This window comes from Agelaius phoeniceus, chromosome 10 (genome assembly GCF_051311805.1).
Source record: "Agelaius phoeniceus isolate bAgePho1 chromosome 10, bAgePho1.hap1, whole genome shotgun sequence".
NCBI classification, from domain to species: domain Eukaryota; kingdom Metazoa; phylum Chordata; class Aves; order Passeriformes; family Icteridae; genus Agelaius; species Agelaius phoeniceus.
In genome coordinates, this window is record NC_135274.1 from 25,412,487 (window position 1) to 25,438,918 (window position 26,432).

Below are 26,432 nucleotides of genomic sequence, written 5' to 3' on the forward strand. Positions count from 1 at the left end.
TGTTCAATCAGGTTTGTCTTGCATCTGTGTGGGAAAACCGCGTGGCCAAGGAGCATTTTTGGGACATGGGTGTGGCCATGGGGCTTTCCTTGGTGTTTTATCAGGTCACATTCCTGGTTTGCCGTGTCCCTTCTCCTCCCAAACCACCTGCATTTTAACAATTCATGGGTTTTTGATCATTTTCCACTCATTTTTCCAATTTTCTGCCAACATTGCTGTGTTTGATGTGTTCAGGCTCTGCTGCCCAAGGTCCCCTCCTGTCTCTGGGTGTTTGTTGGATGTTGATGGGAGTGGGATGTGAAAATCTGCCCCAGGCTGGGTTCTGGACCAGGATTTCCATGTCCTAAGTGTTATCCTAGTTTTTATCCAGGCAAAGCCTGTGGTTTGTACATCAGGACACAATAATTCCATTTTCCAGTGCAGAATTCACAAACATCCTGTCCACTCATGTAGGACGCTGCTTCCAAAAATGCCTCCTAAAATAATCCTGAGAGGGACACATCAAAGAGGGGCCTTGGCAAAATTTCCCCCAAAATAAACCTGCAAACAAAGCCCTGGCTGGGATGTTGGAATTATTGTTATTTTTTGTTGTTTCCTTGCTAAAAGATCTGTGAACTTCAAGGTTTGTTATCTATTTATAAAGCATTTTCTCTCTCAGTGGTTTCAGTAAAGTGGAATTTAATTTGATTTATGAGTTATGGTTAAGGTAGGCTGGCTTTTCCTTCAGTTCTAAGTCTGTGTACAGGCAGTGGTGAAAAATTAATTAAATTATGCTGCCAATAATGATTACACTGTTCCCTGGCATGGGATACCACCAGGAATGGGATGCTCCAAGAATTTTATTTAGAAATTATATATAAATTATCTGCATAAATTCCATCCATAGCACATCGTGTTCTGTACAGGAAAATGAGGATTTTTTTTTTCCCTCTATTTATTGAGGTTTAGGAATCTGTCAGATATCCTGCTCTGTTCACACCATTGCTCTGGAGCTTCCTTCCATTTTCCTTCACTTCCAAGGAATTTTTGAATCATGGCCACTCCATTTTTTCCCAGGAAACCTCCATGCAAACTGATTTAAATGCTTCATGTCCTTGGTTTTGCCTTTCTGTGGCCTGATGGAGCTCTTTAATCCTGCAGAACGAGGCCAGCCAGCGACAAAGCTCCAAGTTTTACCCTGCCACATCCAGTGGTGCCACCCAGACTTCAGCCAGGCCAAAACATTCTATTTTTAAACCCAAAATAACGCTTTGAAGTATTTATTCCAGCCAGAAAAGGCACTGGGATCAGCACAAACTGTATTTTATTTATGCCTGAGGTACAAAATAGAGGTTTTTACTCAGAGCTTGTGCCTTGCAGAGATTTAGGCCTGCAAATGGGAATACTTTGATTTTTTTTCCTGCTTAGCCATTCCTTGGCCAAAGGATTTTTTAGTTTTTTCGTTGGTTTCTTGCAAAGGAATAAATGGAATTCACCCAGGGGGGTGAATTGTTCTGGGTATTAATGCAGATTTCAGCTGCTCAGATTTCCAGCTGTCAGCACATCTGATAGATTTGCATTTCTTTATTTTATATACACCATATACTTTATATATTATGCATATTACTTAGATATTATATACTATAGAATATATTATAAAGATAAAATATATTATAAAATATATATACTATATATTTTATAATATATTTTATCCTATAACATATAATTCATTATATATCTGTTATATAGTTTATATACTAAATATAATATATTTTCATTTTTTCTATATTTTATATATTTCCAAATATATATTTTGTATATTCCGGTGGTGGACACTGGGGAAAAACCTCTCTCCTTCCCTCTCCCAATGCCCCACAAAGCAAAAACTTCAGGATTTGCATCCTCTGGGTTTCCCCTGGGATTGCTGCTGTTGTTCACGACCCAAAAACACCAGAAGATTCCAAAAAAAGGGATGGAAATATTGAGGGAAAGCTTTTGCTTCCCCTCTTTCTGGGTCCACCATTTGGTGTTTGATTAAAAACTCCAAACCTGGTGTCTTTTTTCATGCTAAACACCTCGAGTTGGAAACAGTCAAACATGAAAGGTGGAATTATCCTGAATTCCCCATGGAATTATCGGAAATTCCCTATGGGATTTATCCCCAGTTCCCTGTGGGATTTATCCCAAATTCCCTGTGGGATTTATCCCAATATCCCTGTGGGATTGATCCACTATCCCTGTGGGATTTATCCTCAATTCCCAGTGGGATTTATCCTGAATTCCCAATGGGATTTATCCCCAGTTCCCTGTGGGATTTATCCCAAATTCCCTGTGAGATTGATCCAGATATCTCTTTGGGATTTATCCCAATATCCCTGTGGGATTGATCCCAATATCTCTGTGGTATTTATCCTCAATTCCCAGTGGGATTTATCCCCAGTTCCCTGTGGGATTTATCCTGAATTCCCCATGGATTTATCCCCAATTCCCTGTGGGATTGATCCCAATATCTCTGTGGGATTTATCCTCAATTCCCAGTGGGATTTATCCTGAATTCCCAATGGGATTTATCCCAATATCTCTGTGGGATTTATCCTCAGTTCCCAGTGGGATTTATCCTGAATTCCCCATGGATTTATCCCCAGTTCCCTGTGGGAATTATCCCGAATTCCCTGTGGGATTTATCCTCAGTTCCCAGTGGGATTTATCCTGAATTCCCAATGGGATTGATCCCCAATTCCCTGTGGGATTTATCCCAATATCTCTGTGGGATCAATCCCCAATTCCCAGTGGGATTTATCCCCAGTTCCCCGTGGGATTTATCCCAATTCCTGGTGGGATTGATCCTCAATTCCCTGTGGGATTTATCCTCAGTTCCCCGTGGGATTTATCCCAAATTCCCTGGATTTCCAGCTCGTGGGATGTTCTGTGTGAATACTCGGACAAATCGCATGGAAATAATTTTATTTATTAGATGCCTTTCCAGGCTAAATGCCTGCTAGTCCTCGTAGAAAGGAACGAGCTGCAGGTTATTTTGGCAATATTTGGTAAGAGAAAAACAGATTTTTCTCCTAATTGATTTCACTGTAAAAAACCACGAGGCTAAATCACCAAGAGCTGTTGTTTGAGTGGGTTCCTAGCTCGGTTTCTAAGAGAAAATCTGATTATTTCTTGGCCACCTACCTATGAAACCATTTTAACAGCTTTCTTTGCTTGACCCTGTAGTTATGTATTTTATTTTAAATAATTCCTGTAAGCACTGAGAAAGGCCAAAGAGAAAACCGCAGGAATCAGCAGGAAAAAGCATTTTCTCTCAAGCAAGCATCCTCCTGGTGCATATAAAATACAATTTTAAAAGGTTTTAAAGAGTTTTATTCCATCTCAGTCATACTCCCTTAGTGTGGAGTGCTCGGAGTTTGGGTTTTAGGCCCAGCTGAGCTTCACTGTTTTATTCATTCTCTGTTTATTTAATATATTAAAGAAGCACAGAACCATTTAGGTTGGAAAAAACTTTCAGATCATTAGGCCCAATAATACTCAGCGTATCATAAAGCCCCAAAATCTCCAAAATACACTTTAATGTTCAAAATTCATGGTGCAAAAATAGCACAGTGAGAACCAGAGGTTGGGTAACAGAGTTTGGGCTCTGCTGGAAAGTTGAGGCCTTAAATTCAAAGTTTTTAAGGACTTTTTAAGGAGAATAAATGGAGGTTCTGTGATAAAAGGATGGAAATGACTGGGATTGGGGGAGGAATGGGAGTGGGAGAGCTGTGCAGAGAGGCCAAGGGCAAAAGCGCAGCAATGAGAAGTAAAAATAGCAGGATAAAGATCATTCTGGTACCAAAAAATAGCCTGGAGCTCCTCGTGTGCATGTGAAAGGGGAATAGTGACCAAAATAACCTCCATGGAAAAGAACTCCAGGATGGCTCCCCAGAGCTCTCCAGAAAATCTGTGTACAGATGGCAGTGAGGAAACATCTCTGGTAAAACAGCTTTTTATCCATAAAACCCAGAGAAACTCCATTTTTATTCCTTCGTTTCATTGCTGGGGTTAAATATTTCATTTTTCAGGTAGTTCAATCTGCAGGTCTTTAAAAGTATAATATGCCCTAATTGTAGCCAATGAAAACATTCATTGCATAATTTTGTGTTTGGATTCATTCACCCTGTGATTGCCACCTGATTTCCAGGCAGCAGAGTTTATTGCAGAGCTTTAGAAAACCAGATTAGAATATTATTTTAAGTGTCAGGAAGCATCAAGCATTTTATCATGATTTCCTGCAGTCGTTGCTCTTGCAAATTTGATTTCCCACTTCACTAAAATCCACTTTATGAAAATAGTGCAGCCACGTGTGGGGGGAAAGGGAGTTTATGGGCTCCAAAATTGGGATAAGGAGTTCAGAAATAGCCCTGATTCAATTTTCCTGGGCTTTTTGCTGGTGTGTTTTGTTCTGGTGGAGCCTCTTAGGTGGGAAATGAAATTAAATGTTTCCTTTCAAGCAGGATTTTCGCCTCCCAGAGCAGCACATTCATTTTGCTCCCAGGTTTTCCTCCTGGGCTGTTTTTGGGTTGGTGGAGGAGAATCAGCAGCTCCTGAAGGTGAGGCTCACCCTCACTGTTTATTTTGCAGGGGATTTTCTGCTCCCTAGAACGGGGTGCAATTAAAATCGCCGAGACTCAATCCCAAAGCCAAGCAAGGCAAAATATAATCTGGTGTTGAGCTGCTGAGCTGGCACAAACTCATCAGCTCCAGGCTTTTCCTGGGGCTTTGCAGCTGGAAAAGCCACCTGGAATTCCCAGTCCCCTCCTGAGCCCAGCTTGGTGCTCCTGTCAGCCCTCATCCCAAGGCAAGAGGCTTCTGCCCAAAACCAGGGATTTCTGCAGGGATTTCATTCCTGTCAGGCACCCAGGATTTGCCAGCAGAAACCTCCCAGATGCTGGAGCAGCTGCAGGAACTTCTCAAGCCATGATTTTCCTTCTCCTTGGGAAAATGGGGGTGGCTTTTATGGAGCTGGAGGCTGCTGTAAGGGTCTGGACGCTCCAGAATGGCCATGGGTGAGGCTTGGGATGGCTTTTCATGTTTAGCACCTCTCCTTTCTTTTAGCAAAGCTCATCCTTAAAGGTGTCTCCCAAAATTCCCTTTCCTTACTCTCCCAAAATTCCCTTTCCTTTAATCTCTCAAAATTCCCTTTCCTTTAATTTTCCTTTAATCTCCCAAAATTCCCTTTCCTTTAACAAGCTCCTTGGTGCTCAGCTTTCCCTTTTGCCCCTTTTCCTTCCCCCAGACTTTCTCCCTCAGAAATGCCATTATTTGGCTGTACCATCCTCCTGTTGGCTCCAAAATAAGTTTCTCACTCTTCTACACACCAGGTTTTTTCCCCCCCTCAACATTTCCTGCTGGTATTTTATTTGCCTCCATTTAGATGAGTTTCCAGCACACCCACAAGATTCCCAAATCCTGTTTTTACCCTTTTTTTTGCTCAGTGTTGGCAGCATTTCTTTGAACCTCAATGATTCTCTCAGATGTTGTTTTCTCATTCCCTGTTTGTGTCCCGCCGTCGGTCGTCAGGAAACAAACCCACTTTTTTTGGGGTGGAAAGTTGCAAATTCCACGTTTTCCTGCCCAAAATTATCCTCTCACATTTTTTTGTCCTGATCTGTCGAGACACTTCAAGCTGTTGAGATACTTCCTTTTCCATTCTGCTCTTCTCTGGTTTCACCACAGTTCATCCCTTTAGCGTTTGCTTGCTCCAAGCATTGCTGGGACTAAATCTGGATTTCTTATTTAAATTTATTTATTCCAGCAGCTGGGATCAGGCAGTGCCTGCAGGGAAGGGGTTGTGGAGGTGGATTTAAAAGCAGCTGCACCTGGAGGTGATGTGCTGGGAGGCTTAGACATGGCTTAGTGATCAGGTGTGGTAAACAGAGCTCAGGCAGAGATAACGCCTTGGATACATGGTTCTGAGGGTAATCCTGCAGTTCTGGGGGATAAGAGGAGGAGAGGAGAGAAGATTTAGAGTGATGCTCCCACTGCTTCATCTGGAGATGTTCCCAGAGCTGCCTGGCCGGGGTTGGAGTCCGAGGGTTTTTAAGATTGGGAAGGCATCAGCTGGGAGTGGGGCTCAGCCATGATCGTTGCCTTGGACAGCTCTTAGGGAACTTTCTGGAAAATAGTATGGAAAAACTGTCTGGAAAATGATGGGAAGTCTGGTGGAGAGGGGACAGTTCTGTGGAGATGATCCAGGTGGAATAATGGGAATAAAGAATCCCCACGGAGTTCCCCCATCCCTGAGGGAAGTGAGGGAGCGGCAGCCTGTGAGGGACAGAGCACAGCGCCAAAAAGCCCAGGGACTCTGGGGAGAAATATTAATGATTTTGAGAGATAATAATCAATGTCTGAGTGACAGCAAAACATAGGGAGAAACCCTCTGGAAAGTGGTGGAAAATCTGGTGGAGTGGGAGCAGTTAACATGGGGAGATGATCCAGGTGGAATCATGGGCAGCAGGGGCAAGAATCCCCACAGGGTTCCCCCATCCTGAGGGATGAAGTGAGGGAGCAGCACCAGAGAGCCCAGAGACTTTGGGGAGAAATATTAATGATTTTGGGAGATAATAAATCAGTGTCTGAGTGACAGTAAAACATTGATTTGCTAGCAGCTGTTTTGCTGGGAAATAAACTTGATCTCCCCATCTTCCACCTCAGGGGCTGCCAGAGACCTGGCTCAGGCCTTGTTCACCACCACGGCATGAAAACCCAACCAGCCCCTGGGTTTTCCCTGAATTTCAAATTTGTTTTTCTTCTGAAACCTTGGCTCAGGTTTGCTTAAATTTCTGTTTAAACTCCTGGAAGTGAAAGGTTGAATATTTTTGGGAATGTTGCCAAACTATTAAGCTGTGCTGCGTGAGTTGCTTCTCTCCACGCTCCTGATAAAAGGTATTTGCTTTTTGTTGTCTCAAGGCTTGCCATGAAATCTGAAAACTCCAGGCTGTGTCACTTTAATATACAAACACTCCAAGCAATACAAAAGCCTTAAAATCAAAGCTGTGCTGTTATCTCTTCAGAGCAGGAGCTTTTTCAAGGAGCTTCTAATGCAGGAGCAGAATCACTTCCAGTTGCTGCTTTGAAGTTTTTTTATAGTGTGCTATCATGGACCTTTAATCCCTGCTGGGGCTGCTCTTAAAAATAGGAGGAAATTGCAAAGTGAAGCAGTAAAGGGAAAGAAACATCTTGGACATTTGATCAGCCTCCCCTGGGAGAAGGGCTGGTGCTGTCCCTGCGAGAGGAAACCTGGTCAGGGCTGTCACTGGAATGGCCCTGTCTGGGTGCACTGCAGCCTGCCCAGGCAGAAAGATATAAAAAAAAGATATAATAAAAGATATAAAATCTGCTCAGTTATGGCTGCAATACTCTGGTGTCACCCAGAGGGTCGGTGCTGGAGGTCCCAGCTCGTGGCAGGCGCTGTTCATTCCCCTTTTCCCTCTCAGCTGCACAATTCCCTGCTCAGCCCCTGTTCTCCATCCATTCACAGATGAAAATAGCTGGGAACCTCCTTGACCTTCTGCTTTGATAATGAGTGCAATTAACAACCCTAACAAGCTGGAGAAACACAATGACTATGTACCATCTTATTTAATTAAACTGTGTTTCAGGAAAATTTCATTTAAATGGCCACTTATATGACCATTTAAAGGAAAAGATTTCCAATCTTTTGGAAGGGTTTCCGTGGCATTGAATCCTTGAGGTTGGAAAAGATTTCCAAGACCATTGAGTCCAGCCTGGGCTCGATCCCCACCTTGTCACCAGCCCAGAGCACTGAGTGCCACCTCCAGGTGTTCTTTGAGCACAGTTGGTTTCATCTTTCTTTTCTCTGACTTCCATTTCACTTGATTTTTGGGATCAGAACATCTCAGGTGACTGAGCCCAAAGGCAGGTGGGGAGCAGGGAATGGTCTGGAGGTGGTTTTGTTCCTATTCCTCAAGTTCATTAGTAGATCATTCCAAAAGATGAGAAAACAAGGAGGGAAGAGGCAGATGTAGGAAAAAGGAGGGAGACAGATCCTGATGGAAGGGAGAACAGTGAGTGCAATGCCCTGTGCAGGCTGCCCTGGAGCAGAGGCTGGGCAGAGCTCCAGAATAAAGCAGGGATTCATTCCAAGCATCTCCTCCATTGATCCAGGTTTGAGCTTTTCTGTGTTTCCCATTCTGTGCTGCTTTAGTGTGTGGGTCTGGGTTCACATGAGGGGATGCTGAGCTCTGTGCACAGAGCAGGGAGACAAAACAATTCCTGCTCCAGCTGGGCACCAAGGACAAATGATCCAAATCTCAGCCCAAGAGCACAAACCCCGTGGGCTGGAGAGAGAAAAACAAGCAGGGTGGGACTGCAGGGGCTAAAGCTGGGATGGGACAATGAACTGCAAGGTGCAAATGGAGCAGAACTGATCCAAGGCAGAGAGCCCGGGAGCGCTGGTGCATTTTGGGGCCATTTTGGTTCATCTTGGGTGCAGCCCTGGCTGGGCTCTGGTGCTGCCCAAGGTGGATCCATGGAGGAGATGCTTGGAATGAATCCCTGCTTTATTCTGGAGCTCTGCCCAGCCTCTGCTCCAGGGCAGCCTGCACAGGGCATTGCACTCACTGTTCTCCCTTCCATCAGGATCTGTCTCCCTCCTTTTTCCTACATCTGCCTCCTCCCTCCTTGTTTTCCCATCTTTTGGAATGATCTACTCATGAACTTGAGGAATAGGAACAAAACCACCTCCAGACCATTCCCTGCTCCCCACCTGCCTTTGGGCTCAGTCACCTGAGATGTTCTGATCCCAAAAATCTTTTTTTTTATTCTTTCACGTGTACATTTGTAGAGGGAAGAAGGAATAACATCCAAGCACTGGTGTTTGTCCTTCCTGGGGCCTGATTTATGTCCCTCCTGCTCCCAGGGGTGCAGCTCTCAGAGTTTGTGTTGTGAAATGCCTCCAGAAAAGGAACAGGCTTTGGAAACTATTTATGGATTGGAATTGGCTGCTGTTCTATTTAATGAAGTCCCTGTCTTTGAGCCTCTGCCATTTAATTAAGTGCTTTATATAATTACTCTGTGACATCAATTCTGTCCACCCTGCAAGGTTTGTCTGTTCCTCCTGAAGGAGGTGTTTTATTGAATGGGAGCTTCTGGGTCCTGCAGCTCGGGAGGAGAAGCTGCAGCTGAATTCCAGGGCAGTCACTCTATAGCAGGGTGGAATGCTGAGATCCTGATCTGGCCATTCTTTTTTCCCTTGGTCACTGGCGTCCCTAAAATGTCTCTGATTCCTCCTGTTTTTAGGGAAAGGAGCTGTGGCACCACAACCAAAGCACCTCTTCCCTCAGAGCCTTCACATCCTCACCTCTGCCAGCTCATCAGAGGGAAAGTTTCCTTCTCTGGAAAAAAAAAAAAAACCAAACAAAAAAACCAAACTTTTTTCCCATTTTTTTATTGGTTTCCCCCTTTTTTTAATTGTAATTTCCCCTTTTTTTAATTGTAATTTCCTCTTTTTTTTTGTTTTCTTAAACCCTCAGATACTCTCTTTTCTCTACCTTTTTTTTTCACTACTGTAATTTCCCCCTTTTTCTTTATTATTTTTTTAAACCCTCAGATCCTCTCTGGATTCTCAGATTCCAGGAATAACAAGCAGGGTTTTCCATGGACAATTCCCCAGTGACCTTGCCCCAATCAATCATTATTACCCCCCTGTTTATACACTTGGGCTTCCAGGAGCCTTTTTAAGCTCCGAGTTGTGCCACAATCTCGTGTTTCAGCTGCTTATCACCCACATGATCCCAAAAATCTCTTTTCCTGGCAGCCTGCTGTTCCAGGAGAGGACACAAAAGTTTGCTTTATTCTGGATTAGTTTTATAAAGCCAGGAATGTGGCTTGTGCGAGTGTTTTCCTGCCTGGGGAATGGGAAATAATTGGGATTTCGTGGATCACACCTGTGTCCCTGCAGTGTCACCCTGTCCCTGCTGGGCACAGGGAGAACAGGATTCATCCTTTTTTCCATCCCAGCTCTTGTTGGCTTCCTTGCTCCTGGTTCCAGCTTTCCTGGCTGCTCCAGCTCATTATTCAGGTCACTACAGTGGATTCTTCAAACCCAAAGGGGAGGGCAGGACCTCAGAAAATCACCATAATTACATTGAACCGGAGCTGATGGAATCTGCAGAAATTTCAATTTCTGAAGGAAAGGGGGATTGCACCCTTTCCCTGTTAACCCTTTGCGTGCAGGGTCTGTCCCAGGTGTGGAAGGGACAGAGCCAGGTCCCATTCCTGGTGTCTCCATTCCTGTTTCTCTCTGGAAGAGCTGCTGGGATGAGCCCTGGGGCTCCCCAGCTCCTCTTCCTCACCCCAAAAGTTTAATCTCATCTCCTCACAGCTCTGGGTGTAACTCCTGGCTAATTACTCATGGGATCTCTTAATAGAGAACTTTTTAAGGTCAGACTTCAATGGAAACTTAAGGGTTGTTCCCACCATTGGATTTATCTGGTGTAGGAAAAGCCTTATCAGGGCCCCAAGGGACAGCATCTCCTGCTCCAGGAGCTCTCCTGCTTCCCTCAGGGGATTTCTGGCTGGGGAAGGCAAAATGAGAATATTTTCTACATTGACACTGCTGTTACTTGAAATCTCTGTGTGTGTTTGCTGCTTGCTGAGCTTTGGGGTTGTGCTGGAATCACAGAAATATTCCCCTTAGAGGTGCTGGGAAGAGTGGGAGACAGGCTTGGGGCCAGCTGGTGAACGCTGCTGACATTCTAAGCAGCTGAAAACTGATTTTTTTTTTATTTTTATTTTTTTTTGTCTCCTGCGTAACTCACCCAGGCTGAATCTTCCCAGTTCTTGGTTTGTGCTTGGCACAGAGTGGAGTCTCTAAATCAGGAGAGACCATTTAGGCTAAAATAAAATAAAATAAAATAAAATAAAATAAAATAAAATAAAATAAAATAAAATAAAATAAAATATTCCACTGCTCTCCCTGAGTGCTGGGAGGGAGAGAACAATGGCACAGAAAGATGAATGCTTCTTGCTCTTTAATTGAGTCTAATGGGCTATAAATACATTTTTCCCCTCAACTACAGGAGCAGAATGAAAGGCTTCTGGTAAAACTGGTTTTTCACTCTGAAAAACCCCTGCTCTTTGGAAAAGCTTCTGCACAGAGGCACCTGTGGAAATCCCCTGGAGTGGTTTGAAGGCATTTTAATTCCTAATAAAAGCTCTCAGTTCAGGGGCTGCGCTGATGCAGGGCTGCAGAGTTGGAAATGTCATTTCAAGTTGAGTCATTTTGCAAACCTCCTTTTTTTTTTTTATCCCTACCTTCAGCGTTAACTTGATGAGCTCAGTAAAATCCAAAATGCAGCATTTTGCTGTCTCAAAACCGAGCAGTTCAGCACCTGTGTAAATGCAGAGGGTTTATGACTCTGACCATCATTTTTAGGGTTATTGCTCTTCCTCTCTCTTCTGCCTGTTTATGCCAATATTAAAAACGATCCCTTTTGCTTGGATTTGATTACAGGGACATAAGAAAATGTTTCAGTTAATCCTGCTCGGGTGAAATATTCCTGACTGGCCCTCAAATGCAATCCCTGCTCACAAAATTTAGGAAATAAATTGTAATTTGAGTTTTTCTGGCTTTTTCTACATTCTTACCTGGTAGTGGCCAACACTTTTCAGGCATTTTAAAACCTTATTTTTGTTCTAGACCTTCATTTCATATTCAGCTCATCTCTGCTAATAGTTCCACCCAATTAGCATCAAAATCAGGTGAAATCTTGACATTCCTATTTTTTTTTAGCACTTCAATCACACCTGTTTTGCTTTGTGCCTTTAACTAAACGGTTCCCCTTGGTAAATTCAAATATCACTCAGACACTGATGTCCTTTCCTCGTGGGTGCTGGTCAGAATTTCTGTGCTTGAGCATCTCCCATTTTTGGGGCTCCATCCCCTCAAAGCATCCCCAGCTCCCTGCCTGGCAGAGCTGACAGAAATTGCACCCAACCCCTGCTTTGGGCCTCATTTCCCCTCTAATTCTCATTTTTCTCCTCAAAGAGGCAATGATTGACTTTCTAATTAACATCCAGGGTTTGTGCACGTGCAGTTTAGGTGCTGATGCTTTTCTTTCTGCTGCAGGAATAATTCCTTTGCTCTCATTATCCCTGATATTTTTAATTTCGGGGGGGTGTGTGTGTGGTTGTCAGAGCAAATATTCAGGGTGGGATAACCCAGCCCAGCTGGGATTTGATATCTCCATATCAAATGTGGGAAATCTGGGGACTCCACAGCCTCTCAGGGTGCTCTGTTTGACCAGAAAAATAAGGTTTTTATCCAAGTTTTCATGGAATTTCCTGCATTTCAGTCTGTGCCCGTTCAGGATAAACAGAAATTGTTGGCTTGGTGCGTTCACTTGGAAAATTGTCCTGTGACTTCTCCAATCTTTGGTGGAATAATTGATAAATAATTGATAAATCCAGAGGAATTGCACTCATTTGCTGGGGGGGGGGGGGGGGGGGGGGGCACCTGCAAATGACTTGGAATTAATAAATCCAAGCACAGTTCTAAATATTTAATAAATCCAAGCACAATCCTAATATTGCACAGGGTGGACTAAAGGAAAATTTAGGGGAAAATTAAGGAAAATTAGAAAAATTAGAATTGAGGAGAATTAACCACAAATTCCTGAATTTGAGGTAGAATAAGCCGTGCACAATGTGCCTTTGGGCCTCGCTGGGGGAGAAACAGCTCTTCAAATACAACGTTCATTAATAATGAATTAATTAATTAATGACCCTGTACTTGTGTGGGCAGTTCCTGTGGTTTCCCAGGAGAATTCCCTGGTGCCACAGGGGACCAGCGTGCAGGGATGTGGAGCAGGACCCCAGGGGTGTTTTGAGGCTGCACTTTAATCTCTGATTTAATCTCTGGTGTTGGCTTTGGAAAATGAAATTTAACCCCAGGGCAGGGGGGACTCGTGGGCACTCCCAAACCTGGGACGAGCAGCGTTCCCAAGGCTTTGCCCCTTGGAGAGGCATTTATAACACAATTAATTAAAATGTGTTTGGGTGCTTCAGTGCCAAAAACGGCATTAAAAACAAACCAACTTTACCACAGGAATAAAACAACTTTATTACCATTTATTTCTCTATTTTTTCACCCAAAAACTGGAGCATGGAGCCCTTGCTGCTGTGTCAGGGAGGGAAACTGGAAAACCCGAATTAAAGCTGTGCCAGAAAAAGGGAATTTCCATTCCCTGCGCCAGGGGATGCTCCAGGGAGGGCTGGAAATGAGGGCTCAGCCTGGGCTGGTCCCTGCAGCTGCTCCCAGAGGTTACTCCGAGGTTACTCCGAGGTTACTCCGAGGTTACCCCGAGGTTACTCCGAGGTTACTCCGGCTTTACACCAGCCCCAGCTCCAGCCCAACCCTGCCCTCTGCTGGGCCCGAGCAGGGAATCAAAGGGATTTTCATTCATTAATTAATTCAAATGAATGCTCTGGGATTGTGTGTGTCAGGATTTACGGGCTGGGGGTGTTCTGAGGGCAGGGCAGGGGATTCCACTTGTGCTTTAAATGGAAAAAACAAAAACCACATTAAATTTCATTCCACTCTGCCACGTGCTGCTTTCAAATTTAGAATAAAAATTTAGGATAAAAATTTAGGATAAAAAGTATTAAGTTTGATTCTGCTCCACCACGTGGTGCTTTAAAATTTAGAATAAACACACTCAATTTTATATCACTTTGCTATGTGGTGCTTTAAAATTTAGAATAAACACACTCAATTTTATATCACTTTGCTATGTGGTGCTTTAAAATTTAGAATAAACCCGGCAAATTTGATTCCGCTTTGCCAATTGGTGCTTAAAAATTTAATATAAAAATTTAAAATAAAAAATTCAGAAGGAACACATTAAATTTGATTCTGCTCCACCACGTGGTGCTTTAAAATTTAGAATAAACACATTAAATTTGGTTCCACTTTACCAATTGGGGCTTAAAAATCTAGAATAAAGATTTGGAATAAAAATTCAGAATAAACACATTAATTTTGATTTCACTCTGACACTTTGTGCTTTAAAATTTAGAATAAAAATTCAGAATAAACACATTAAATTTTATATCACTTTTCCACTTGGTGATTTAAAATCTAGAGTAAACACAATAAATCTGATTTTAGAATAAACTCATTAAATTTGATTCCACCTTACCAATTCGTGCCTAAAATTTCAGAATGAAAAATTTAGAATAAACACATTAAATTTGATTCCGCTTTTAACAATTGGTTACTTTAAAATTTAGAAGAAAAAATTAAAATAAAATAGTCAGAATAAACACATTAAATTTGATTCCACTTTACCAATTGGTACTTAAAAATTTAGAATAAAAAATTAAAATAAAATATTCAGAATAAACACATTAAATTTGATTCCACTTTACCAATTGGTTACTTTAAAATTTAGAAGAAAAAAAATTTAAAGTGAAATAATTCAGAATAAATACATTAAATTTGATTCCGCTTTTACCAATTGCTTACTTTAAAATTTAGAAGAAAAAAATTTAAAATAAAAAAAATTCAGAATCAACATGTTAAATTTGATTCCACTTTACCAATTGGTGCTTAAAATTTCAGAATAAAAAATTTAGAATAAACACATTAAATTTGATTCCGCTTTTACCAATTGGTTACTTTAAAATGTAGAAGAAAAAAAAAATTAAAATAAAAAATTCTGAATAAACCCATTAAATTTGATTCCACTTTACCAATTGGTGCTTAAAAATTTAGAATAAAAATTTAAAATAAAATATAAAATAAAAGATTATCTTTACCAATTGGTAAAGAAAATTTTTGTTCTAGAATTTTAAGCACCAATTGGTAAAGCGGAATCAAATTTAATGGGTTTATTCTGATTTTTTATTCTGAATTTTTATTCTACAATTTTAAACATCAATTGGTAAAGTGGAATCAAATTTAATGGGTTTATTCTGAATTTTTTATTCTGAAATTTTAAGCACCAATTGGTAAAGTGGAATCAAATTTAATGTGTTTTCTGAATATTTTATTTTAATATTATATTTTATTCTGCAATTTTAAGCACCAATTGGTAAAGCGGAATCAAATTTAATGGGTTTATTCTGACTATTTTATTTTAATTTTTTATTCTAAATTTTTAAGCACCAATTGGTAAAGCGGAATCAAATGTAATGTGTTTCTTCTAAATTTAAATCTTGACCTTTATTTAAATCTTTAACTTTAAATCTTTACCAATTGGTACTTAAAACTTTAGAATAAAAATTTAAAACAAAAAATTCCGAATAACCACATGAAATTTAATTTCACATTTCCGCACTGTAAAATTCCCATTAACGCCCTGAGCTGTGGGTGTGCAGCCCGGGGTGGGGGGGCTCTCTGGGGGTGCTCATTAGGGCCAATTAACGCCGCCGTTAATTGCCGTGCAGTCGGCAGCGGAGTACGTGAAGGCGCGGCTGCCCGAGGTGCTGAAGCAGCACCTGCAGGACTACGAGCGGGACAAGGAGAACAGCGTGCTGTCCTACCAGAGCATCCTGGAGCAGCAGATCCTCTCCATCGACAGGGAGATGCTCGAGAAGCTCACCGTCACCTACGATGAGGCAGGTACGGCTGCGCCCCAGAAATCTCATTTACTGCCCCAAAAACGGCTCTTTTCCCCAAAAACCTTCCGTTTTTGTCATTGTTTTATGGAATGTTTGTCCCCCCTGTAGTGGTTCCTCATAAATCTCATTTACTGCCCCAAAAATGGCTCTTTTCCCCAAAAACCTTCCAGTTTTGTCATTGTTTTCTGAAATGTTTGTCCTCTCCTCAAGTGGTTCCTCGTAATTCTCATTTACTGCCCCAAAAATGGCTCATTTCCCCAAAAACCTTGTGCAGGTTGAGCTTTTCTCCTTGTTTTTTTAAATGTTTGTCCCCCCTGTAGTGGTTCCTCATAATTCTCATTTACTGCCCCAAAAATGGGTCATTTCCCCAAACCCCTTCAGTTTTTGTCATTCTTTTCTGAAATGTTTGTCCCTCCTCGAGTGGTTCCTCGTAATTCTCATTTTACCGCCCCAAAAATGGCTCATTTTCATCCTTCCCCAAATCACTCTTTTCCCCAAACCGCTTCAGTTTTTGTCATTGTTTTCTGAAATGTTTGTTCCTCCTCAAGTGGTTCCTCAGCATTCTCATTTTCCTGCCCCAAAAATGGCTCTTTTCCCCAAACCCCTTCAGTTTCTGTCCTTGTTTTCTGAAATGTTTGTCCCCCCTGTAGTGGTTCCTCAGAATTCTCATTTTACCGCCCCAAAAATGGATCATTTTCATCCTTCCCCAAACACCTCGTTCAGGTTCAACTTTTGTCCTTGTTTTCTGAAATGTTTGTCCCTCCTCGAGTCGTTCCTCATAATTCTCATTTTCCCGCCCCAAAAATCACTCACCTTGAGTTTTTGTCATTGTTTTTCTGAAATGTTTGTCCCCCCTGTAGTGGTTCCTCATAAATCTCATTTACTGCCCCAAAAATGGATCATTTTCCCTAACATCTTCAGTTTTTGTTCTTGTTTTCTGAAATGTTTGTCCCTCCTCGAGTGGTTCCTCGTAATTCTCATTTTACCACCCCAAAAATGGATCATTTTCATCCTTCCCCAAACGCCTTGTGTAGGTTCAACTTTTGTCCTTGTTTTTCTGGAATGTTTGTCCCCCTTGTAGTGTTTCCTCATAATTCTCATTTTACTGCCCCAAAAATCACTCTTTTCCCCAAACCCCCTCAATTTTTGTCATTGTTTTATGAAATGTTTGTCCCCTCCTCAAGTGTTTCCTCATAATTCTCATTTTCCTGCCCCAAAAATCACTCTTTTCCCCAAACCCCCTCAATTTTTGTCATTGTTTTATGAAATGTTTGTCCCCTCCTCAAGTGTTTCCTCATAATTCTCATTTTCCTGCCCCAAAAATCACTCTTTCCCCCAAACCCCTTCAGTTTTTGTCATTCTTTTCTGAAATGTTTGTCCCCCCTGTAGTGGTTCCTTAGAATTCTCATTTTCCTGCCCCAAAAATGGCTCATTTCCCCAAAAACCTTGTGCAGGTTGAGCTTTTCTCCTTGTTTTTGTGGAGTGTTCGCCCCTCCTCAAGTGGTTCCTCATAATTCTCATTTTACTGCCCAAAAATGGTTCTTTTCCCCAAACACCTTGAACTTTTGCCCTCGTTTTTGGGAAATGTTTGTTCCTCCTGATGTGGTTCCTCATAATTCTCATTTTACTGCCCCAAAAATGTCTCATTTCCCCAAACACCTTGAACTTCCTGTCCTTCTTTTTGGGAAATGTTTGTTCCTCCTGAGGTGGCTCCTCATAAATGTCATTTTCCTGCCCCAAAAATCCCTTGTTTCTCCAAACCCCCTTTGCAGGTTGAGCTTTTTGTCCTCATTTTTGTTCCTCCTCAAGTGGTTCCTCATAATTCTCATTTTTCTGCCCCAAAAATGGCTCATTCCCAAACCCCCTGTGCAGGTTGGGCTTTTGCCCTTGTTTTTGTGAAATGTTTGTTCCTCCTCAAGTGGTTCCTCAGAATTCTCATTTTTCTGCCCCAAAAATGGCTCATTTTCAGTCTTTCCCCAAACACCTTGTGCAGGTGCAACACTCATTCTCATTTTTATGAAATGTTTGTTCCTCCTGAAGTGGTTCCTTAGAATTCTCATTTTCCTGCCCCAAAAATTGCTCATTTTCCGTCCCTCCCCAAACCCCTTGAACTTTTGCCCTCATTTTTGTGAAATGTTTGTTCCTCCTGAAATGACTCTTTATAATTCTCCTTTTACTGCCCCCCAAAAAAATTATTCATTTTCAGTCTTTCCCCAACCCCCTTGTGCAGGTGGAGCTTTTATCCTCGTTTTTGTCAGCTTTTATCCTCATTTTTGTGAAATCTTTGCTTTTCCTGTCCCAGGCTGGCTGGGAATGTCCCCCCTGGGTGCTGGCAGGAGCTGAGGGGACGCTCCTGCCAACCCTTTGTGCTCTGCTGTTAATTATTTTAATTATCTCCTGTCTCTCTCCATTGGCACCTCCTGGATTTTGCTCTTTTTCTCCCTCACAAATTCCTGATTTTTGGCCTTTCCCATCTGGGGGTGGGCTGGGCAGGCACAAGAGGTGATTTTAACCCTGACACGAGGCCATGGGCAGCCAAACCCAGGCAGTTTTTGGGGGCTTTTTGAGCAGTGAACTCCCAGTTTGCAGATCTGGTACTTGCCCTGGCATTTTCTTTTCAAGCAGTCAGAAACGTCTCCCAGCTTTTAAATCCTTTTGTAAAAATGCACCTCACACCAGGAGCTTGGCTCTCAAAGGCCAGCTGAGGTCAAATGGGGGTGCAGAACATTTCTTTCATCACATATGGCTTGCTTTTAATAATGCACAAAAAATAAGCTTCAGATTTTGTTGCTTTCTGTCACCTCTGTTGATCTTTTCTCACACAGAATTTCCCAAAACCCTGTAATTTTTTTTCCTTTAGTTTGGTCACTCCAGCTCCTCTCCGCTTATTTTCATTTAAAGGAGTTTGTTAGGGAGGAGAAAATGCAGGGAAATTACTGATTCCTGTCAGAAGGAAAAGAAAGCTTTTTCCTTTATGGAAATCTCAGGGTTTGTATGGCAAAAATAAAGATTAAAACTGCTTGAAACACATATTTGGGGATTTACCTCATCCAGCAAAAATCATGTGGAAATGAGAAGCTCCATAATAACTGGTTTAGAAGATTCCCAGCAGCACAACTGTAAATGAAAGCCCAAAATTCCAGCTTGATCAGAGATGAAAACACAGCAGTGGAGCCCCTCACCCTCCTAATTGTGCCCCTTATTTATGAAAAGGCAGAAATGGCTCTACCTGCCCTTGGAATGAGAGCTGATTGTGAGCAGAGCACAGAAAATGGGCAGTTAAATGTAATTACAGCAGCTGCTGCCGATCCTGGGTGCCCTTGGTGGTGCCATTTTCCCTTTTTTTGGCTTTTTTCCCCAGCAAAATCAACTGAACGAGGAGCTCGAGCTGCTGCTGGGGCACAAAAAGTGAAGGAAACAATCCCTCAAAATTGGCAAAATACAAGTGCTGGTGGTGAAAAGGGAGCAGATGCAATTTTTGTCTGGCAGGGGGTGAGGTGAGGGATCCCCAGAGCCCTCCTGGAGCCCTGCCAGGGCCTCATCCCTGCAGGAATGAGCAGCAGCTGGAATTCCAGCAGCTGGAATTCCAGGGAAGCTGCCGGAGGAGGGACCTGGGGGGCTCCCACGCTGATGGTGTGGGCAGGGAAGCACTTCCACACCTTTTCCAGCCTTTCCCATCCCTGCTGGAGGGACCACTTTGCACCCCCAGGTAAATCCTTTCTGCCCAGGGATGAGTTCAGCTGCATCCATTTGCCAGAAGAAAGCTGAAATGCTCTGGGCTTGGCACCATTTTGGGTGTTAATTTGGCCTTTCTGGCAGCGTCCAGTGTTAATAAAGTGCAGCCTCGATGGACTCCACATCCCAGTGTGGATCTTTCCCTCTTTTTGTGAATCTTTCCCTTTAGGAAATCAATCCATCAGAGCCACACATAAAATGAGTTTGTCTGGAAATAGTCAAGTGCTGGCAAGATTTTTTTTTTTTTGGTGAGGTTTGAGTAAGGAAGATTTAAAAAATGAAAGGAGGCCAAAAGTGACAGATGGGGACAAATCCTCTCCTAATCTGTAAATCCTTTAGTTTAAAAAGTGGCATTCTTGACTAGCTAAGGCTGGGGTAATTTTGTGCAAGAATATTTTCTCCCAACAAAGCTTTGCTGGCTCTTAATCCCATTCCTTTGATTTACAGTATCCCTAAACATCCGAGGTGGTCAGTGCCTGATCTGTGGCAAATTTTGGTTATTTAAAGGAATTTTAGCATTTAATGCCAATGTTCCAGGGGATTCCAGCCTGCTGGGAGGTTCTGGAGGTGCTTTTGTCCTGTGGGAAATGTTTTTTTTCTTTAATGGATGGCCCTTCTTCCCCATGAGTTCTGAGAAAATTGAGTTTCATTATTGCACAACAAAAAAAGAGATGGAATTCATTTTTCCCTGCTGTCAAGCAGTCCTGGAGATATTGATATTTAGGGATTGCATCCAGAGCCAGAGCCAGCCCCAGAATGGGTTTTTTTAGCTGATATTTGCTGGTTTTGGGTGAGGGGGGCAGGGAAGGGGAAGATGGAAACTGGAAAGGAGATGGGAAATGGGAAATGTTCCTCCCACTTTAAGGTGGGCCCAGTGCTCAGAACTGGAAAGGAGATGGGAAATGGGAAATGGGAAATGTTCCTCCCACTTTAAGGTGGGCTCAGTGCTCTGGGGGTCACAGCTGGGACTCCCCAATCTTGGAAGTCCTTCCCACTTCAACCATCCTGGCACTCCATGGCAGCAACACTTCCCTGCTGATCAGGACTATCCATTCCATGATTGATTTGACTATCCATTCCAATTTGATTTTCCCCCCTGTGGTTCTGTGCCTCCCCCGGTGTTCCTGCAGGCACCACGTGTCTGATCGCCCTCCTGTCCGACAAGGAGCTGACCGTGGCCAACGTGGGCGACTCCCGGGGCGTCCTCTGTGACAAGGATGGCAATGCCATCCCCCTGTCCCACGACCACAAGCCCTACCAGCTGAAGGAGAGGAAGAGGATTAAGAGAGCTGGTGAGTTGTTGGAAGGTTCAGCTTTTATTTGTCACTAAAATTGACATTTTCCCCGGGGGAGGGTGGGAAGCGCCCAGCTGAGGTGGCAGCAGATCGAATATCCTGTTCTCCGCCCAAAATTCCAGTGGGATGCCCCAAGGCAGAGGTGACAGCAGATCAAATTGGAGTTCATTGTCCCATTCCAGCTTTAGCCCCTGCAGTCCCACCCTGCTTGTTTTTCTCTCTCCAGCCCACGGGGTTTGTGCTCCTGGGCTGAGATTTGGGTCATTTGTCCTTGGTGCCCAGCTGGAGCAGGAATTGTTTTGTCTCCCTGCTCTGTGCACAGAGCTCAGCATCCCCTCACGTGAAGCTCAGAACTGCACACTAAAGCAGCACAGAATGTGAAACACAGAAAAGCTCAAACCTGAGGCATCACCTCCCACATTCTGATCTCTGTAACCCCTTAGGATGAAACTTTAGGGGGTCTGGCAGGAGCCAGAAATCTCCTTGGATGTTCCAAAGAGCTCCTTGGATATTCCAAAGACCTGTTTAGATGTTCCAAGAAAGAGCAGCCTGGATGTTCCAGAGAGCTCCTTGGGCGTTCCAAAGAAAGAGCAGCTTGGGCGTCCCAAAGAGCAGCTTGGGCGTCCCAAAGAGCAGCTTGGGCATCCCAAAGAGCAGCTTGGGCATCCCAAAGAGCTGATTGAAGCACTGTTTTCCCCCCAGGTGGGTTCATCAGCTTCAACGGCTCGTGGCGCGTGCAGGGCATCCTGGCCATGTCGCGCTCGCTGGGCGATTACCCCCTGAAGAACCTGAACGTGGTGATCCCCGACCCCGACATCCTGAGCTTTGACCTGGACAAACTGCAGCCAGAGTTCATGATCCTGGCCTCGGACGGGCTGTGGGACGCCTTCAGCAACGAGGAGGCCGTGAGGTTCATCAAGGAGCGCCTGGACGAGCCGCACTTCGGCGCCAAGAGCATCGTGCTGCAGTCCTTCTACAGGGGCTGCCCCGACAACATCACAGTCATGGTGGTGAAGTTCAGGAATAGCAGCAAAGCAGAGGAGCAGCAGTGAGGAGCCCCCGGGCCCGCTCAGGACTCAGAACAGTTTGTGTGTGCTGGGCAGCTCCAGGAACGCCGTGCGGGCTCTCCCGCAGCCGCGGATCCCTCTGGGCCCTGCTCGTGGCTTGACAAAAGGAGCAATACAACAAATAAATCCATGCTGAGCGACCACAAGAATCCAGTTTGTCCCCTGTCCCTGCCCCGTGCCCTCGCTGCTCCCTAGGAAGCGACTGGAACCTCCCATTTCTCACTTTTCTTTAGGAATCCTGTGTAGGTTTGGGTTTGATTCCTCCCCTCGCGTGGGGCAGGGCAGGGGCAGGGCAGTGCTGCTGCTTCTCCCTCCTGGGTGTCACTGCTCAGGAGCTGCTCTCGTGTTCCTCATCTCTGCACCCTGCAGTGGTAGGGGTGGGTGGAGAAGGGTTTGTGATGTGAAGGAGGAAGAGGAGCCAGCCCTGAGCCTGCTGCCACTGCTGGCTCTGCTTTGTTCAACCTCCCCCCACAATGAACCCCTGCCAAGCATGTGAGTAGGTAGAGCTCCTGAGTTACCACGTTTATTCAGGCTGTGCATTACTCTAGGACAGTTCTTCTAGGCCATATTGTATCCAAACCAACTCATGGTGAACTCCAGCAAAGCCCTGGGAGCTCTGAAGCGCCTGGGTGGGAGCAGAATGTCTGTCCCTCACCGAGATCACCCCGACCTTACTGCTGTGGCATGGACTTGGAAGGAGATGTGAGAGAAAATGGATTTCACTGGTGACTGTTGGGAGCCTCACCCAAGCAGGGCGTTCCTCAGAGCTACCTAGCTGGAAGCCAAGCCTGTGAGAGACTTCCCTGTACCTCTGCAATGGATTTGTGGTGTTAATCCCAGGGCAGACCCCTCTGGACAGGCTTTTGGGATGACATGCAAATGCCAGGCAGCATCAATGCACTGTAGAGATGAAAGGTTGTGTTAAATCTAGATTTTAAAAGTATGTTTAGATCTAACTTTCAGTATTTAATTGTATTTTGGGGTCTGTGAGTGCTGTAAGTTGGAGTGAGGACGGTTTGGGTTTGCTGCACTTCTGGTGCCAGCTGTGTCATGGCAGAGGGACAGGGCAGGCAGGATTTTGGATGGCTCCTTTATCCTTATCCTGCCTTACAGAACTCCTTGGGATCTCCCCAGAACGTGGTCCTGGACAATCTGCTCAAGTCTTCAGGGTGATGGAGGCTGCCTGTGTTTGGTGTGGAGCTGGGTCAGGGATGGGATGGATTCCCTGCCCTTGCCTGTTCCTTGGGAAAGTCCAACATTCCTCAATTCCCAGCTGTGCCCCCCTGCTCACCTGCAGGGGTCTGGGGAGGGGCTGAGGAGGTCGGGGTCTCTCAAGGCAAAAAATCAAAGAGCACAAACTTCTGCTCGAGAAGGAATCCCCATCTTTGTCTTGTTTCATCCCTAGCTCACCTCTCCCCCAACAAACTTCCCTCCTTTAATTTGTCTCAGCCCTTAATTGGTGGTATTTCCAAAGTGTGCCTGGAGCCCTGTGCTGATGCTGAGCTCCAGGAAGAGCCCCTGAGCAGTGTCCAGCAGGCAGGCAGGCAGGAGCCTGCCCTGCTCCTTTCCCTGCCCTTCCCCATCCTTGGTGCAGCTGAGCAGGAATTGCTGATATTTGCCTCAGGGGTTGCAGTGTGCACTGAGGGCAGTGAGGGCAGAGCGCTGGCAAGTGCAGCCCCTGGGTGGGGAGGATTCCATGGGAATGCTGGATCTGGGCTGGAATGGCACTGGGGGAGCAGCTGCAGGCAGAGCTCAGGGTGTGGAGTTTGCCTTCCCTGTCCCCTTCAGTGTCCCCTTGTGCCTTCCCTGTCCCCTTCAGTGTCCCCTTGTGCCTCCCCTGTCCCCATCCCTGTCCCCTTGTGCCTTCCCTGTCCCTTTCAGCATTCCCCTTGTGCCTTCCCTTTCCCCTTCCCTGTCTCCTTGTGCCTTCCCTGTTCCCCTTCCCTATCCCCTTTCTCCTTCCCTGTTCCCCTTGTGCCTTCCCTGTTCTCCTTCCCTGTCCCCTTCAGTGTCCCCTTGTGCCTTCCCTGTCCCCATCCCTGTCCCCTTGTGCCTTCCCTGTGGAGGGCACAGCTCCTGGGCAAGGAGGAATTCCAGCAGCTCTGAAGGACAGGGGTGTTTGAGCCATGCCAGGCAGTGCAGGAGCTGCAGTGGTGGCCATGCCCAGAGGAACAGCACAGATCCAGCGGGGGTGGCAGCTCCTGGGGCATTCCTGAGGGATCCATGGGCTCTGAGCACAGGAACAGGAGCTGGCAGGGATGGCAGCAGGGGCAGGGCAGGGCAGGGAGACACTCCACAAGGGGATTCAGGCAAGCCCAGCAGGGCAGGAGGGGTTTGCAGGTTTGCTGGATCCTTCCAGGATCGTTCCAGGATCCTTCCAGGATCATTCCCTGTCCCTCAGCCAGCCCTGTGCCAAGCTCCAAGTGGCTGCAGCTTCCTCCCCCCTCCCTGGCAGGGCTGTCCTGGCCGGAGCCATCCATGCCAAAAATCTCTGCTCAGCCCGGGGATTTTTGCTTTGGTTGCTTTGAAAATGGAGCTTCAGCTGCTTTGGGTTTGAAGAGGAAGGACTGATGGAGGTGAGAGGCTTTGTGTGGTGTCCCACACCCACGTGCAGTGCCTACCTGTGCTCCCAGCTGGAAGCTTTGGAAGCTTTCCCTGCAAAGGGAGGCGTTTCCAGCTTTCCAGTGGTGCTGATTTGTGCCAAACTCTGTCGTGACACAGCTGGAGGCTGGCAGGATGAACTCCTTGTACATAATCGCTGATGCAGGGCTCTCCCACTGCCTTAACACTCCATCCTCCACCTGGGCAGGTGCTGTGGCCAGGAATTCTCTCAGGCTGTGGCAGCGGGGCTCCAGCGCTCCTGCTGCTGCCCTCCCGACCACAGGGAGCTGCCTCTGGGAGCTGCTGCTGCCCGCCCAGCCGGGTCTGGGGGCTCCATCCCCTGGGGCCCAGCCGGGTCTGGGGGCTCCATCCCCTGGGGCACAGCCGGGAGCTCCTGCTGCCCGCCCAGCCGGGTCTGGGGGCTCCATCCCCTGGGGCACAGCCGGGTCTGGGGGCTCCATCCCCTGGGGCCCAGCCGGGTCTGGGGGCTCCATCCCCTGGGGCCCAGCCGGGTCTGGGGGCTCCATCCCCTGGGGCACAGCCGGGTCTGGGGGCTCCATCCCCTGGGGCACAGCCGGGTCTGGGGGCTCCATCCCCTGGGGCACAGCCGGGAGCTCCTGCTGCCCGCCCAGCCGGGTTTGGGGGCTCCATCCCCTGGGGCCCAGCCGGGTCTGGGGGCTCCATCCCCTGGGGCACAGCCGGGTCTGGGGGCTCCATCCCCTGGGGCAGAGCTGGCAGCTCCTGCTGCCCAATCCCCCGGGGACAGCTGAGCCTCAGGGCACAGGGAGAGGCTGCCAGGGAGCACCTGCAGGTGACCCAAGGTGACCAAGGGACCTTGAGCCACGAGGCTGAGCCAGTGCTGGGGAATGGGGCTGTTCCCAAATTGGGCTGTTCCCAAACTGGGGTATTCCCAGGGATATCCCAGCTCCCAGTGCTTGGGAATTGGGCTGTTCCCAGGGACATCCCAGTGCTTGGCATGTGGGCTGTTCCCAAACTGGGCTGTTCCCAAACTGGGCTGTTCCCAGGGGTGTCCCAGCTCCCAGCTCTGGGGAATTGGGCTGTTCCCAAACTGGACATTCCAGCTCCCAGCACTCTGGAGTTGGGCTGTTCCCAAATTGGGCTTTTCCCAAACTGGGCTGTTCCCAAATTCATCTGGTCCCAGGGATGTCCCAGCTCCCAGTGCTTGGGAATTTGAGCTGTTCCCCAGGCACGTCCCAGTGCTCAGGAACTGGGCTGTTCCCAGGGCCATTCCAGCTCCCAGCACTCTGGAGCTGGGCTGTTCCCAAGCTGGGCTGTTCCCAAACTGGGCTGTTCCCAAGCCGGGCTGTTCCCAGGGCTGTCCCAGTGCCTCCCCTGGGATGCTCTGCTGATTCCCTCAGCCTGCAGCACAGGGATTGCTCTGGAGCTCATCCATCCCTGGGGTCATTCCTGTGCTGTCCCAGCCTGTCCCCAGCGTGTGGCACCGTGGCTCCTTCTGCTGGCCTGAGACATTCCCACCAACCCCACAGCAGCCCCTGGGATAAAGGGTTCCAGCTCCCACTGCTGCTGCTAAACCATTGCAGGGTTAAACCATTCCCAGAGGTGAAATTAAAAATAGTGTGAAGATTTTAGAGTCCAGGAGTCAGGATTAAAGCACTGCATCAGCTTGGCTGCAGAAACACCAATGCCACAGCCTCAAAAAAAAAAAAATAAAGGGAATTTTGTGTCTCAGGATATAGGAGAGTCCTGCTTTAAATAATATGGATTTATTGCTGATGTAGCTGATACTTGTTTTACACAGAGAAGCATTTAGTCAGTGATTCTATCACAGAAAAAACACCTCAGCAGCCTTTCATGCCCCAAAGCAGGATTTTAGGCCTCTGAACAAAATTCCAGGTGAGAATGTTCTGCTGGAATTTGGCCACTGCAGAGCCCAGAGCTGCAGCCCCTTGTGCCCAACATATTCATAAATGGCCTTTCTGAAACTCCCAGAGAAAAAAGATCTGTACAGACAATTAATAATGAGCTGAAGCTTTGTTACTTTTTATTTTTCCAGTGCTGACTGGAAAAGGCTTAGGGGAGCCAGTGGATAAATCTGGATTTTCCTGAGGGAGCTCAGAATTCCAGGGATCAGCTCTGGAGG

General features: G+C 45.9%; 1 protein-coding gene across 2 annotated transcripts in view; it reads left to right on the forward strand.

The window, feature by feature from the left end:
- Positions 1 to 26,003, forward strand: part of PPM1L (protein phosphatase, Mg2+/Mn2+ dependent 1L) — a 63,577-nt gene extending 37,574 nt beyond the window's left edge. The window contains exons 2-5 of one of the 2 annotated variants that reach the window (XR_013183714.1): positions 15,439 to 15,613; positions 20,478 to 20,639; positions 21,345 to 23,674; positions 23,719 to 26,003. Coding sequence is in view for 1 of the 2 variants with exons in the window: in XM_054639781.2 (XP_054495756.1) it covers positions 15,439 to 15,613; positions 20,478 to 20,639; positions 21,345 to 21,694 (687 nt within the window). In the remaining variant the exon portion in view is untranslated. Of the gene's footprint in view, positions 1 to 15,438; positions 15,614 to 20,477; positions 20,640 to 21,344 lie in introns of both variants that reach the window. The other variant, XM_054639781.2, reaches the window with a different exon arrangement.
- Positions 26,004 to 26,432: the final 429 nt, after the last annotated feature.